Below are 13,385 nucleotides of genomic sequence, written 5' to 3'. Positions count from 1 at the left end.
TTAATCCTTAGCCATGAAGGTAGAGCGTTCCCCTGTTTGACAGGTTGCTAGGACTTCAACTCGAGTCTGACTTCCAAATCTGTGCTCTTTCCACTCTGATCATGTGTGTGAATAAACGCATACCAGACCCCTGTATTGGCTCATTAATTACAAGGTGTATACAATGTGAATATTGGACAGACCCTTGAAAATGCATTGTCTTTGACATTTGAGGACCTTTTGGGGATGTTACGTGATTTGAACGAACTGTAGCGTCAGAGCCAGAGCTCACAAGGCTGGCGTTGAGCCTGACCGTGGAGCGGCGGTTAGCGGTGTTCAGACTCTCGGATTCTGGCCACAGCGCAGAGACGTGAGTCCTAATCATAGGGTGACTCTGAGGACTGCAGTGCGGCCTGGCTGTGCCGCCTCTGAAGCCATCTGAACAGCGTATTTTCAGATTGGAAGCAGTGTTATGCCTCCTCCACCCCCTGCATGGCTTTATAAAAGTAACATTGCACATCGCAAGAAATTCATAAAATATTTAAAATGGTGGAAAGAGGTTGATAAAAGTCACCAGTAAATTCACATCTGAAGATGTTCACTGTTAACACCTTAACTCTTTCAAAGCGCATATGTATATATGCATCACCTTTGAAAAATTAAATAGCATCATTATGTATTTTCTTCTATAATCTCTTGTTTTCATTTAACATTCTGGCCATAGCAGTATATATAGATCAACCAATCCTGATTTTTTTTTTTTTAGATCTAGCCGATCTTTAAAAAAAACCAATATTTTGAGATAATTGTAGATTCACATGCAGTAAATTTCTGCCTGCTCCTTAACCTAGTTCCCCCGCAGCGAGCGTCTTGTGTGACCGTAGGACTGTGTCATGACCAGGGTATTGGTGCTGTCTGCTGACCTCACTCAGATTTCAGCAGTTTGACACCACTCGTTTGTGAGTGTGTGTGTGTGTGTGTGTGTGTGTGCGCGCACATGCGCTTTTTATATAGTGTTTTTAAACAGCTGCATATAGTCCACTGTGTGTATCATCTTATTTTCATTGGGAAGAACCTGGGGTGGGACGTGGACGTGCGTCTGACTCTGCCTCGCCAGCTGGTCTCATCTTGGTGAACGAATTTGCACTCTCCAGTCTGCCTACACATCATAAAATCCAGACAGTCACACTTACGTCCCCTAATCCTTATCAGGGTTAAGTAGAGTGTGTATCTGGGCACAGGTAGTGACTCAGTAAACGTCAACTCATCCTTAAGTTGGGTGGTGTAGTTCTGGCATAAAAATACAGTAGTATTTATTTTGGTCTGTTTTCAGATTCTGTTAATGACATACACGTAGCTTTTAGCTTGAGGAAAGTCTCCTTATTATCTGTTGATTGAAAGATAGTAGAGTAAGTGATGGCAGAGGGGGCCTGGATTTATTTATCCCGCCCCAGCTGAAACAAGACTGTTTGTTATCATCTTCTACCTTTACAACAATCCTGTGAAATAGTGATCAGTCTCACAGTAAGATAACGAACTTTACAGAAATGAACTTCTCCCTGGTCACACAGTCTGAACTGGCCTTAGAACTCTGGCCAGTTCGCTCTTTTCAGCGAACTCATCATTTTTACACTGTGGAGAACAATTGGTTGATACTATTTGGGCTTTGGTTTCTGGCCATGTCCCCCTGGGCCCCATGTCGCCACCTGCTCAGTAGGCGCTTGAGTGATGAAATGGAATCCAGAAGCCAGGCTGTCCTGCAGGAGAACGTCAAGAAACAAAGGCAAAGAACAGCCTCTCCGGGGAAGCTCTCCCAGGGCCATCTCAGAGCAAAGTAGCATGGGAAGTGTTTTCATGGAGTGAATTGGCTGTGTGAATTTGATTTCTTTGAACTTAGATTTTTTAAAGAGGCTTTGTGTTGTTATTTACATGGTTTTCCCACAGGACTTTGATCACTTTATTAATATCTATTATTTAAATAACAACCATTGCTGCGCTATATTTAACAAACTCTGAACTGGTATTCTTGTCTCTAGCCTTCCCCCATTGAATTCAGTCTTCTTGTTTTAATTTTTTGTAGTTTATTGGTGTTAATTGGAAACTTCCATGGAATGGGTGAGGTGGAAAAGGCCCTGGAAAGAGCACAGGCTCTGGAGTCATTTGAATCCCAGGTTTAATCCCTTATGGTCTGAAGACAGGCCAGTCATTTATCAGTCTGAGCCTTAGTGACTTAAAGAGGGATGATAATGTGTATTTTGTAGGATTGGTGTGCTGCTGCTGCTAAGTCACTTCAGTAGTGTCCGACTCTGTGAGACCCCATAGATGGCAGCCCACCAGGCTCCCCCGTCCCTGGGATTCTCCAGGCAAGAACACTAGAGTGGGTTGCCATTTCCTTCTCCAGTGCATGAAAGTGAAAAGTGGAAGTGAAGTCGCTCAGTTGTGTCTGACTCTTTGCCACCCCATGGACTGTAGCCCACAAGGCTCCTCCGTCCATGGGATTTTCCAGGCAAGAGTACTGGAGTGGGGTGCCGTTGCTTTCTCCAGCGTTGGTGTGAGAGACAGAGATACAATGCTTGTAAAAGTGCCTGGTTTAGAGAGTCATGTATTATCAGTGCTTACTTAATAAGAGGTAACTATGAAAATTGTTCAAGGTGAGCATTTCCCCAAATCATTGTTCACCTTCTTTTTTGAGTTTATTTAGATAAGCATTGCCCCAGTTCCTTTTTGGGGTGAGGTGGAATGTGGCCTAGGTTTTCGCATTTCTCTCATTTATTTCAGTTTTAAAGGAAACGGAAAGCAAAAGCCTCTGTGAAGCCCACTCTGGAGTCTGACTGGTGCTCTTCCTCTGTGGCGCCGCGTCCTCGAGAATAGTTGGGGAAACGTGGGACCATGCGGCTCGGCTGTAGGGGCCCACGAACAGCAGAGCCCCTGCACCTCCAGAGTGACTGTGGCTGTAGCCCACCTCTGTGAACACCTGGGCTTTTCTGTCGACGGAGGCAGAACTAGATTTCTTGGGAGGCCCAGAAGCTGGGGCCAGTACCTTTGTGCTACATTCAGCGTTGAGACCTTGACAGCTCAAGTGTCCCTTGCTCTAAAATTTTTAATCTTGTCCTCAATCTAATTCAAAAGACACATTTTAGAAAGAAGTTTATTTTCTTCTATTACGAGTAGTATATAATTTTATTCCCGAAGATTAGAAAGAAGGAAAAAAGGGAAATCACGTAATCACCCAACCACTATTAATACTTTGATGATTCTCCTCCCTGGTTTTCTTCTGGCATAGCTTTTATTTTTTAGCTCGTTTGCAGTTTGATTTTGGGGTTGTCTTTTTTTATATAACATCCTGACTTAGAAATATTCACATAGTTCAGTTGCTCAGTCGTGTCTGACTCTTTGCGACCCCATGGACTGCAGCACGCCAGGCCTCCCTGTCCATCACCAGCTCCCAGAGCCTACTCAAACTCATGTCTGTCAAGTTGGTGATGCCATCCAACCATGTTATCCTCTGTCATGTAATCCTTTTCCTCCTGCCTTCAATCTTTCCCAGCATCAGGGTCTTTTCAAATGGGTCAGTTCTTGGCATCAGGTGGCCAAAGGATTGGTGTTTCATCTTCAGCATCAGTCCTTCCAGTGAATTTTCAGGACTGATTGCCTTTAGGACAGACTGGTTGGATCTCTTTGCTGTCCAAGGGACCCTCAAGAGTCTTCTCCAACACCACAGTTCAAAAACATCAGTTCTTCAGCACTCAGCTTTCTTTATAGTCCAACTCTCACATCCATACATGACTACTGGAAAAACAATAGCTTTGACTAGACAGACCATTGTCGGCAAAGTAATGTCTCTGCTTTTTAATATGCTGTCTAGGTTGGTCATAGCTTTTCTTTCAAGGAGTGTCATTTAGTTTCATGGCTACAGTCACCATTTGCAGTGATTTTGGAGCCCAAGAAAATAAAGTCTGTTACTGTTTCCACTGTTTCTCCATCTGTTTGCCATGGATTGATGTGATTGATGCCATGATCTTCGTTTTTTGAATGTTGAGTTTTAAGGCAGCTTTTTCACTCTCCTTTTTCACTTTCATCAGGAGACTTATTAGTTCCTCTTTGCTTTCTGCTGTAAGGGTGGTGTCATCTGCATATCTGAGGTTATTGATATTTCTCCCGCCAATCTTGATTCCAGCTTGTGCTTCATCCAACCCAGCGTTTCTCATGATGTACTCTGCATATAAGTTAAATAAGCAGGGTGACAATATCCAGTCTTGATGTATTCCTTTCCCAGTTTGGAACCAGTGTATCTGCCAGTTCCATGTCCAGTTCTAACTGTTGCCTCACATATTATCAGCTCTTTGTAAATAATGGTTATAAGGTTTTATCATGTGGCTTTGTCATATTTTATTCATTTTTATATTTTGCACGCTTAGGTTGTTTCTTATTTTTTATTCTGTGTAATTCTGTGATGAATGACTGTATATAAAGCTTTCCCCCCGGTATATTTTGAATTCTTCTCCTGAGATTGAATCCTAGGAATGGAATTGTGGGGCTGGTTGTGAACCTCTTTGCACAGTGTGTTCACGCCTGATGTCTGGGACCTGTCCTCAGGGAGTCCTGTCAGTGTATCCTTGGCTTCTGGATGCTTGGCCAGTCTGGAGAGGTGAATGTTGATCGTATCGTTTCACAGTGAGCTCGCCAGCACTGGGTAGTCTCATTAAAACAATCTCCCTTGTTATGTGAAAGGTCGTTTTTAATTTGCTCTTTTTGATTATTGGTGAGTTATGACATTTTTTAGTATGCTTGATAGTCACATATGTATTTTCTCTGCTGAACTGTATTAATGAGATAAACCTGTTCTTGATGCGTATAGCCATCTGACTCTGCTGAAGTTAAAGCCTCCCATTCCCTTTTCTCTGGATGACTCTGGATTGGAGCCATCCTAACAGAGATGAACATTGCTCGTGCTTGACTCCATCTCTGCCTTTTAAATAAAATTCTTTATCGTCTATCTTTTAAAAATAACAATTTTTAAAGCTATTATAGAAATAACATGCTCAGTAACCCTATATTTGAAAATACAGAGAAGTAAAGAAAAAAATCATGTGTTCACATCCCACTTAATGTGGGATTTTTTTGTGCTTTTCTTTATCATCTTAAAAAAAAAAGTTCTTTTACACAATAACTGTAGTCTTCCCCCCCTTAATATCAGCATCGTATCATAAAGGATGCCCTGTGTTATCTAAAAACATTCATATAATTTTTCTTTGGGTCCTGAATGTTGTTTAGGTTTGTTTCCACGCCCCCCGCCCCCCACCCCAGCCCCGAGGGTGACCGAGGAGCACCTGTTTCTTGGTTTGTTCACTGAGCTGTGATAATCAACCCAGCTCCCCTCCCCTCTTCTTCTTCTAGGGCTCTGAAGATTACGAGGCTGCTCTGTTAGAAAAGGCAGCCCTTTTGGCTGAGCTGCACTCAGAAAACCTCAGCAAGAGCACAGAGAACCACAGACTACGAAGGAGCATTAAGAAGGTCACCCAGGAGCTGAGCAACCTGCAGCAGGAACGGGAGAGGCTGGAGAAGGCGCTGGAGGCAGCCCGCCAAGAGAGGAGCAAGGGAGACCACACCATCCACGTGAGTGCTGCCGCTGCCCTCTGGAATAGGCCCACAAGCCTGGGGGCTATGTGGCTGGTTTTGGTTTTAGGGAGATAGATATTCATTGCTGAAAACTTAGAAAAACACCCCAAATAGAAAATATTTCACTTGTCTTCTCATCACCTAGAAATGACCGGTCTCAACTGTTTGACGTTCTAGTCCTTTTATCTCTCTCTCTCACAGACACGGACACACACGTGCACATTATTAGTATCGAGCTGAAAATGCATTGTTAAAGTTTTTTGGCCATGCAGCAAAAAAAGTTAGTTCTCTGGCCAGGGATTGAGCGCGTGCCCCCTACATTGGAAGCACAGAGTCCTAACCGCGGGATCACCAGGAAAGTCCCTGAAAATGCATTTTTGTATTCTGTTTTGCTTTTTATTCTTTTATTTTGGTGTGTGGCCGTTAAGAGTTTTCTTGAGAAACTTTTTTTTTTTTAAATATGTGAACACAGTAGTTCATTGCTTGAATGCACTACAGCTTATTTAACTAGTCCTTACTGTAGGATGTATAGTTTTCATTTTGTAACAAGTCCTGTAAGAAACATCATTGTACATAAATACTTATCAACTGATTATGTACTGATAGAGGTATAATTACTCGGTCAAAGACTATGCATGTTTTTAATGCTGTTTTATAGATACATTCAAATTGTTCTCCAGAAAGATTATACCATGCTCCCTAGAGGAGAGTGATCTTTTTAAAAGACTGCTCTATTCAGCATTGAGTGTTAGTATTTTAAAAAATTCTCTCTGAATTTGGTAGACAAAAATTATCTCTTACAGTTTCTATTGTATTTATTTTTTTTGAGAGATGTACTCACCTGGTGTTATATAGCCGTGTTTTGTTTATTTTCACTGCTGTGTACTGCTCTAGTATGTGAGTTTATGGTTACTTATCCATTTACTGTAGTTGGAAATTTGGGCTGGACCTTGTCTTTGGCCATCGTAACTGACAGCCTGTTGAGGCAAACACGTGTGTTTTCTATTGTGATTTCTATTACATCTAAACTTCAGTATTCAGCATCCTTGGAGCAGGACATGGCAACCCACTCCAGTATTCTTGCCGGGAAAATTCCACGGACAGAGATGCCTAGCAGGGGACAGTCCATGGGGTCTCAGAGTCGCACACGATTGAGCACGCACACGTTGTATTTCCCATTCAGCATCCCGAGAGTCACATCCGGTTACAAAGCCTTGGTGCAGTCGGGTAGGATGGGGTCTGAGGCTGAGTGATCACTGACACTCAGGTTCAGTGAGTTCCCAGCACGGGGGCCTGGGAAGGTCGAGTCATGGGAGGGCTCCAGGGAGAGCCCACAGGTTCCAGGGTCCTCTGGTGGCTGCCCTTAGCCGGGATGGGACGTCAGGATCCATAGTTTGAAGTCCTAATGCTGACGCCAACAAGGGGAGTGAAATTCCAGCCTTGTCTATTTTAACAGAAATCCCAGGAGGGCAAGAGGGCAGTAATGGAAACCTGAAAGTGAAGTCGCTCAGTTGTGTCCGACTCTTTGCCACCCCATGGACTGCAGCCTATCAGGCTCCTCCGTCCATGGGATTTTCCAGGCAAGAGTGCTGGAGTGGATTGCCATTTCCTTCTCCAGCGGATCTTCCCGACCCAGGGATTGAACCCTGGTCTCCCACATTGCAGGCAGATGCTTTACCGTCTGAGCCACCAGGAAATGGAAACTTAGGAAAATAAAAAATCTCGCCTGAAGTTCCACAAGCCTCCTGGAGTGTCACCCTTCAGCCCTGCTGCATGGGGGCCCGGCTGGATCAGGCTGCATGTTGTTTGGTCACCTGCTTCGCCGTGAGCGTCTCCCCGTGCCTTTCTCTCTCATGGCCATCTCACCCTGGTGTTTAGGCTCCAGAGCCATCCTGCCGAAGGGTGCATGCGCTTCATGGAGTAGATTCCACATGACTTACTTGATGATTTCCTGCTCTCTCGGGCAGTTTGCCTGTCTCAGTAGTACCGCAGTGCCCGTCTTTGGGCTGTAAGGCATTGTTTTCTTGAAATGCCGAGGATCTGAGGAGTGAGATCACTGGGCCAGATGATACAAATATCTGACGCTAGTTAATCACGCTGCCAAGTTATTTGTTCAAAGGGCCGGATTAATCTATGCTTCACCAGCAGTACTGGAGTCTACCAGTTTATTGCATGTTAGTAAAAAAACCTTTTTCTCGTATTTATGCAGTGTTACTGAGCAGCAAATGTATCTGGGCTAGATGCTGATGGAAATATGTGGCACGACCTCTGAATGTTTTAATTTTTTCTTAAGGGAGATGAAAATGTTATACATGGCAAAATGCAAAGCAGTGGAGACCCAGCGCTAATTCATGGAGCTTATGTGTTCAGCACAGAAGATCCTTGTGGGAGAGAGCAGTCAGGAAAACTTCCTAGGACAGCGGTCCCCAAACTTTTTGGCCCCAGGGACCAATTTTCCTGGAAGACAGTTCTTCCATGGACTGGGGGTAGGGAGGATAGTTTGGGGATGATTCAAGCTCACTACATTTATTGTGGACTTTATTTTTATTATTATAACATCAGGTCCGCCTCAGGTCATCTGACATCAGATTGAAGGGGTTGGGGACCCGTGCTCTCGGAGGAGATGACACTCGAGTGAGCAGTGTGAGATTTGAGTCGTGTGGCTTTATAGATGAGTGAAGAAAAAACTGGCCAGAAAGGGTCCTTCTGTAGAGGTCAGTTTCCATAATCAGTTCTTAGATCCTTCACTGTCGGATAATTCTTTCCCCCTTAGTTTAGTTTATCCCCTCTGTTCCTCACTATCATTATAAAAATGTTTATTCAGTAGAAATTGGATTTGGGGGCTACATAGGCATGCATGTGTACGTGTGCACACACACACACACCCTTATAAAATACATAATTGTTTCTTTACCTTATAACTTACTCTTGGTAAACATTTGAAATGGCTGTATAACTTTATATCACGGTGGTACGCTGTAATTTATTCACCTATCCTTGTATTGTTAGACATTGTTGGTTCCATAATTCACTTATTCATGAAAACCCTAATGCTTCCTAAAGGAATTTTGGACTGCAGTTGATAAGAAGATTTCTAAGTAGTATGCATACATCTTCACAAGGAGGCACGGAATGCTTGGCAGGAAGTGGAAGGGGCATATGACGGGGAGAGGGAGGAATTGGATCAAAGTCTACTCTGGGTGGGAGGTTTTCTTTTTTTGCAGGGCTAGAAACTCCGTTCCTTAGGGAACTTAGGCAGAAAAAGGAATATGTTACTTTGGATAACTGAACACCTAGAAGGACAGGGCTGGCAGGAACTCTGCCAGGACCGAGCCTGTGTCTTGAGAGCTGCCTTCTGTTTCTGGAGTCCACTCGACTCCAGCTGCGGGTGGTGGACCCACCACTGCCAGGCCTGCTGGGACGGCCACTGCTCAGTTTATTGCAAGAGAGGAAGGAGGACTCGTGCACTCAGCCCTGGTCAGGAGGCCCGAGGGCTGAGCTGCCGAGAGGCTCAGCCCGGGCCACAGGCTCGTTCTTCGTCAGAAGCGCGTGCAGGTGTGAGCCCGTGTTCACAGGCGGCTCCCCCAGAACCCTGAGCTGGGAAGGGATCAGCGCTTCCCCAGAGAGAGTGCGGCTGTCCTTCAGGGCCCTGGGCTCCAGTGCTTCTGTGTTCACCTTCGATGCGCATGGCTGTGACGGAGCATCTTTGCGTCTCATCACGGCTGCTTTGCTACATTAAGTCGTGCTTGTCTCTTACAGGACAGTCTGGCCGTGTTTTTTTTTCTGTTGCATGTATCGCGTCACAACCGCATCTCCACTTAACTTCTGGCTTCATCCCGGGAATTTGCTGTGTCCGTCTCATCAGTGTGTTCTGTACCCGATCCTAGGGGCACTGGCTTGTTCAGGGTCTGGGAAAATGTGCTGGGCTGACTTTACCTTCTGGTGCAAAGATGCGCGCAGAGGTAGAGCGTGGCCACCAGCCTCGTGTGTCTTCTCAGCTGGTTCTGTTAACTAAGCTCTTCATTAACTAGAGCCTCCCACTCAGCAGCTGCTATTGCCGTTGCTTTTGGAGTGACGCAAATAAGCCCAGGCCTTTTCGTGGCCTCTGTGTCTGGCTTGGCAAAGGAGGAGTCCATTCGTGCGTCCAGCCACACTGAGCGCTTTGTGCAGGCTCTCTGCTTGGCCTGGGGACAGCTCCCGAAAGGAGACAGGAGCAGAGAAGCATGGGAGCACGGAGCAGGGTCAGAGAAGGTTCCCAGGGAAAGGGACCTTTGAACTAGCTCTGAAGTTTGAGTTGAAGGTTATGATGTAGGCAAGGAAGAGAAGGGCTTTGTACAGGAGACGACGGTACACCGGTGTGAGAGAGTGGTGTTTGGTGGAGGAAGAGTTTGGAGCGGTAGTGGATGGTGCTTTAACCTGGAGAGAGGTTGAATTGTAGAGGGCCATGTCACGGTTTGGGGGAGTGGACGTGACCTGTACAGAGTGTGGCCCCCATTGAGGGGGACTTAAGGAGAGGGTTGTTAGGATCAGGTGTGCAGTTTAGAGGGCCTTGTCTGGTGGGCGTCTGGAGAATGGATTGTCTGCAGAGAGCCCTGAGACAGGAAGATGAGAACAGGTGCGTGGCCTGAGAGACTGGCTCCGAGAAGCCAGGGCAGAAGGAGCCTGTTCCTCTGCAACGGGTGTGGCTTCTGGGCTGTCCGGTGCATATTCAAAGCTTTCCCCACCTGGACTCTTGAATATTCAGCAGGTACTTGAACTCGCCTGCCTCCCACAGGTGGAGCTGAAAAACACTGGTAAGAAGAGACGTTCCAAAGTAGACAGCCAGGGGGACCTGCTGTTATAGCACAGGGAGCTCAGCTCAGTGCTCTGTGATAACCCAGAGGGGTGGGGCGGGGGTGGGAGCGGGGCTCCAGAGGGAGGGGATATATGTGTACAGAGGGGCCTCCCTGGGGCTCAGCTGGTAAAGAGCCCCCCTGCAGTGCGGGAGACCTGGTTCGATCCCTGGGCTGGGAAGCTCCCTGGGAGAAGGGACCACTACCCACTCCAGTATTCTGGGCTGGAGAATCCCATGGACCACAGTTCACGGGGTCGCAAAGAGTCAGACACGACTGAGCGACCGCCACTTGGCTTTCACAGCTGATTCACTTTGTCGTGCGGCAGAAGCTAGCGCAGCAGTAAAGCAGCTGCGTGCTCAGCCGCGCAGTCGCACGCCGATGAAAAAGCACGAAAACGTGCTCCAAACATTGGTCTTTTTCTCGGTTCACATTCAGCTCTGTCTTCAGCATCCTTTTTGGTAGTGAAAATTGGTGTTGGAGTGGTAGAAATAAAGCAAATATGATCTCTTAGGTGTGGGTTTCTTTGGTGTGCTTTGCAGTTAATAAAAGGACCGCCTGTCTTTCCCTTGGCGCTCACAGCCCTGCGATTGGGCATACAACAGGTTATTCCCATTTTACAGATTAACCGGAGCCTCAGAATTTAAATGGCTTTTTAAAAAAAGAATTTAAATGGCTTGATCTTGGTCACGTAGAAGAGGATAAATAATGTGATGTGGATCCAGGACTGTGGACTTTTTAGTTTCAGGACTTTGCTAAGATACTATGCTGAGGCTATGCCAGACCGTCAGTATTTATGTTAAGAATACTGTGCTTTTGGCAAAAAGGAAGACTGATAATTTCAGCTTTTCAGTGGACCACAGTAATCTGTTTTCAAGACCACCTAACTTGTGTCTGGGTTATTTGAAGCTTTCAAACTTGTCATTGTTTCTATGTTTCAGAAACATTTTCAGAGATTTATGGACAGTCAAAATTAAATGCGTTAGGGTCACAGAAAAATGAGGATGACAAGTGAAATGGAAGCAGGTGAGGCAGGAGAGATGCCTGCTGTGATCGTGGTCGCAGTGCTAGAGACGGGACTTAACACCCGGCTGGTCGTTCCTGGCAGCGACAGTAAAAAGGGAAATGTAGTTACAAGGTCTCCAGTGTCTGTAAAGATGAAGACATTAAGATAAAGGGACAGCCTTTGCTGGCACTGAGGCCTAAGGGAAGTATTGCCTCTGGTGGGTTTCTATAAAGAGTTCTCTGAGCAGTATACAGAGCCCTCGACAATACCCCATTCAATAAAAGCAATTTTGCCCAGGGCCAGATCAATGTCATCCAAGTCGGGTAAGCCTGTAAGTATTTAGGCTTTCAGTCCCCGGGACTGTCTCGCTGTTTCCCAGTATTCTCGTTTCTTGGACAAGAATCACAAAGTCAGCGGGAAATAATCCTGCAGCTCTGTCTTGAGACGATCCCTCACTCGAAGCCTTGCAGTGGCCCCTGTCGAGCAGCACGGGTCGAGCCAGCCTCTCTTGGATGTGATCGAACCATCCTGTGCTCGTGCCAAAACCATGTAATGCCGCCTCATTGTTTCCCCTGCTAAGTATTTTGGAAGGAGACAGTGCCTGTCGAAGATGCGGCTTGGATCTGAGGCGTCTGAATTCACGGTGTCTGATGGTGCGTGAACACCGAGACGTTTGGCCGGGAGAGTCAGTTCACTGTCTGTAGCTTTGTTTTAATCGCCTGTGATTGCAGTGACCCACGCCAGGCTCCCCGGCCTGTGTCGTCATCTGCAGCTTGCTCGTTTGTTTGTTGAGGGGACCGTTGCTGAGCATTTGCAGTGTGCAGGCACTGTGGGTAGGCTCGCGTGAATCCAAGCTTCAGCCTCTACCTCGGGAGTGCTATTCACGAAAAAAAAAGAACAAGGTCAAAAAGTGAGGGTCTCACAGATAGATCCCCTTTATTGTATTATACCTCCTCACCAGCAGAGGGACCCAGAACTCTTTAAAGAAATTCAGGAGGCCTTTGCAAAAAACAATCAGACCCCCGCCCCCAGTATTCCTAAGTCGATGTTCTGACTGTGATGTTTAAAATGTCCTAGCTTCTGTGGTCTGGGGCTTCCCTGGTGGCTCAGATGGTAAAGAATCTGACTGCTGTGTGGGAGACCAGGGTCTGATCCCTGGGTCGGGAAGATCCTCTGGAGAAGGGCATGGCTACCCACTCCAGTGTTCTTGCCTGGAGGATCCCCCCATGGACAGAGGAGCGTGGTGGGCTGCAGTCCGTGGGGTCACGAGAGTCAGACACGACTGAGTGGCTTCACTGGGACTTTGTGCTCTAACAGGAGCTGCTTGGTTTCTTACAACCTTGCTCTCACATCTCTGGCTTTGACAACCTTGTTTGGCTCCAGAGACTCGAGGTGCTGCCGCGTGTGCGTGTGTGCGTGTGCGTATGTGTGGTGGAGTGCGTGTGCGTGTGTGTGTGTGTGTGTGTGTGTGTGCGTGTGTGCGTGTGTGCGTGTGTGTGGTGGAGGACAGCACAGGCACGTCTCGGTTTTGCGTTTGCTGCCTCTGGTTCAGGCGCTCTGTGCTGCTCCGGGTGAGCAGGGGGCGGAGAGGAGCAAGTCACAGGCTCTTCCTTCCCCTCTGAGGGCCCCGGTCCTTAGACGTTGATTTAGCCTGTTCCCCAGACTGTCTGCTAACGCTCTCGCCTGTTATGAGACCTGTCTCCTGCTACTCTGACAAGTGTGTGCTTCAGAACCTGGGCCCTCAGCTCTGCGGAGATGGGTTTTACCAGCTACAGCCCCCAAGTCTTGTTAAAGTTGTATCCGTCACCCAACTGGCTGATCCCGTGTGCTTTGACAGGGGTGGGTTTGATTCTGGGGCGGTTCAGCCTCAGCCTCTCTTGGCTCCTCGCGTGTTTGAGGCTGGGTGACCCCGGGTGGGGTTGCAGCAGCATTTAGGACATCTCTTGGTG

General features: G+C 46.8%; 1 protein-coding gene across 9 annotated transcripts in view; it reads left to right on the top strand.

Annotated features, from left to right (window-relative positions):
- CDK5RAP2 (CDK5 regulatory subunit associated protein 2) overlaps window positions 1-13,385 on the top strand; it is a 183,555-nt gene that overhangs the window by 58,061 nt on the left and 112,109 nt on the right. For all 9 annotated transcript variants that reach the window (XM_019966830.2, XM_019966831.2, XM_070795383.1 and 6 more), the window contains exon 12: window positions 5,377-5,595. In XM_019966830.2, the coding sequence (XP_019822389.2) occupies window positions 5,377-5,595 (219 nt within the window). The remainder of the gene's footprint in view (window positions 1-5,376; window positions 5,596-13,385) is intronic.

This window comes from Bos indicus, chromosome 8 (genome assembly GCF_029378745.1).
Source record: "Bos indicus isolate NIAB-ARS_2022 breed Sahiwal x Tharparkar chromosome 8, NIAB-ARS_B.indTharparkar_mat_pri_1.0, whole genome shotgun sequence".
NCBI classification, from domain to species: Eukaryota; Metazoa; Chordata; class Mammalia; order Artiodactyla; family Bovidae; genus Bos; species Bos indicus.
The sequence above is the reverse complement of the archived record's forward strand: the minus strand, read 5'-3'. Positions and strand labels throughout refer to the sequence as shown.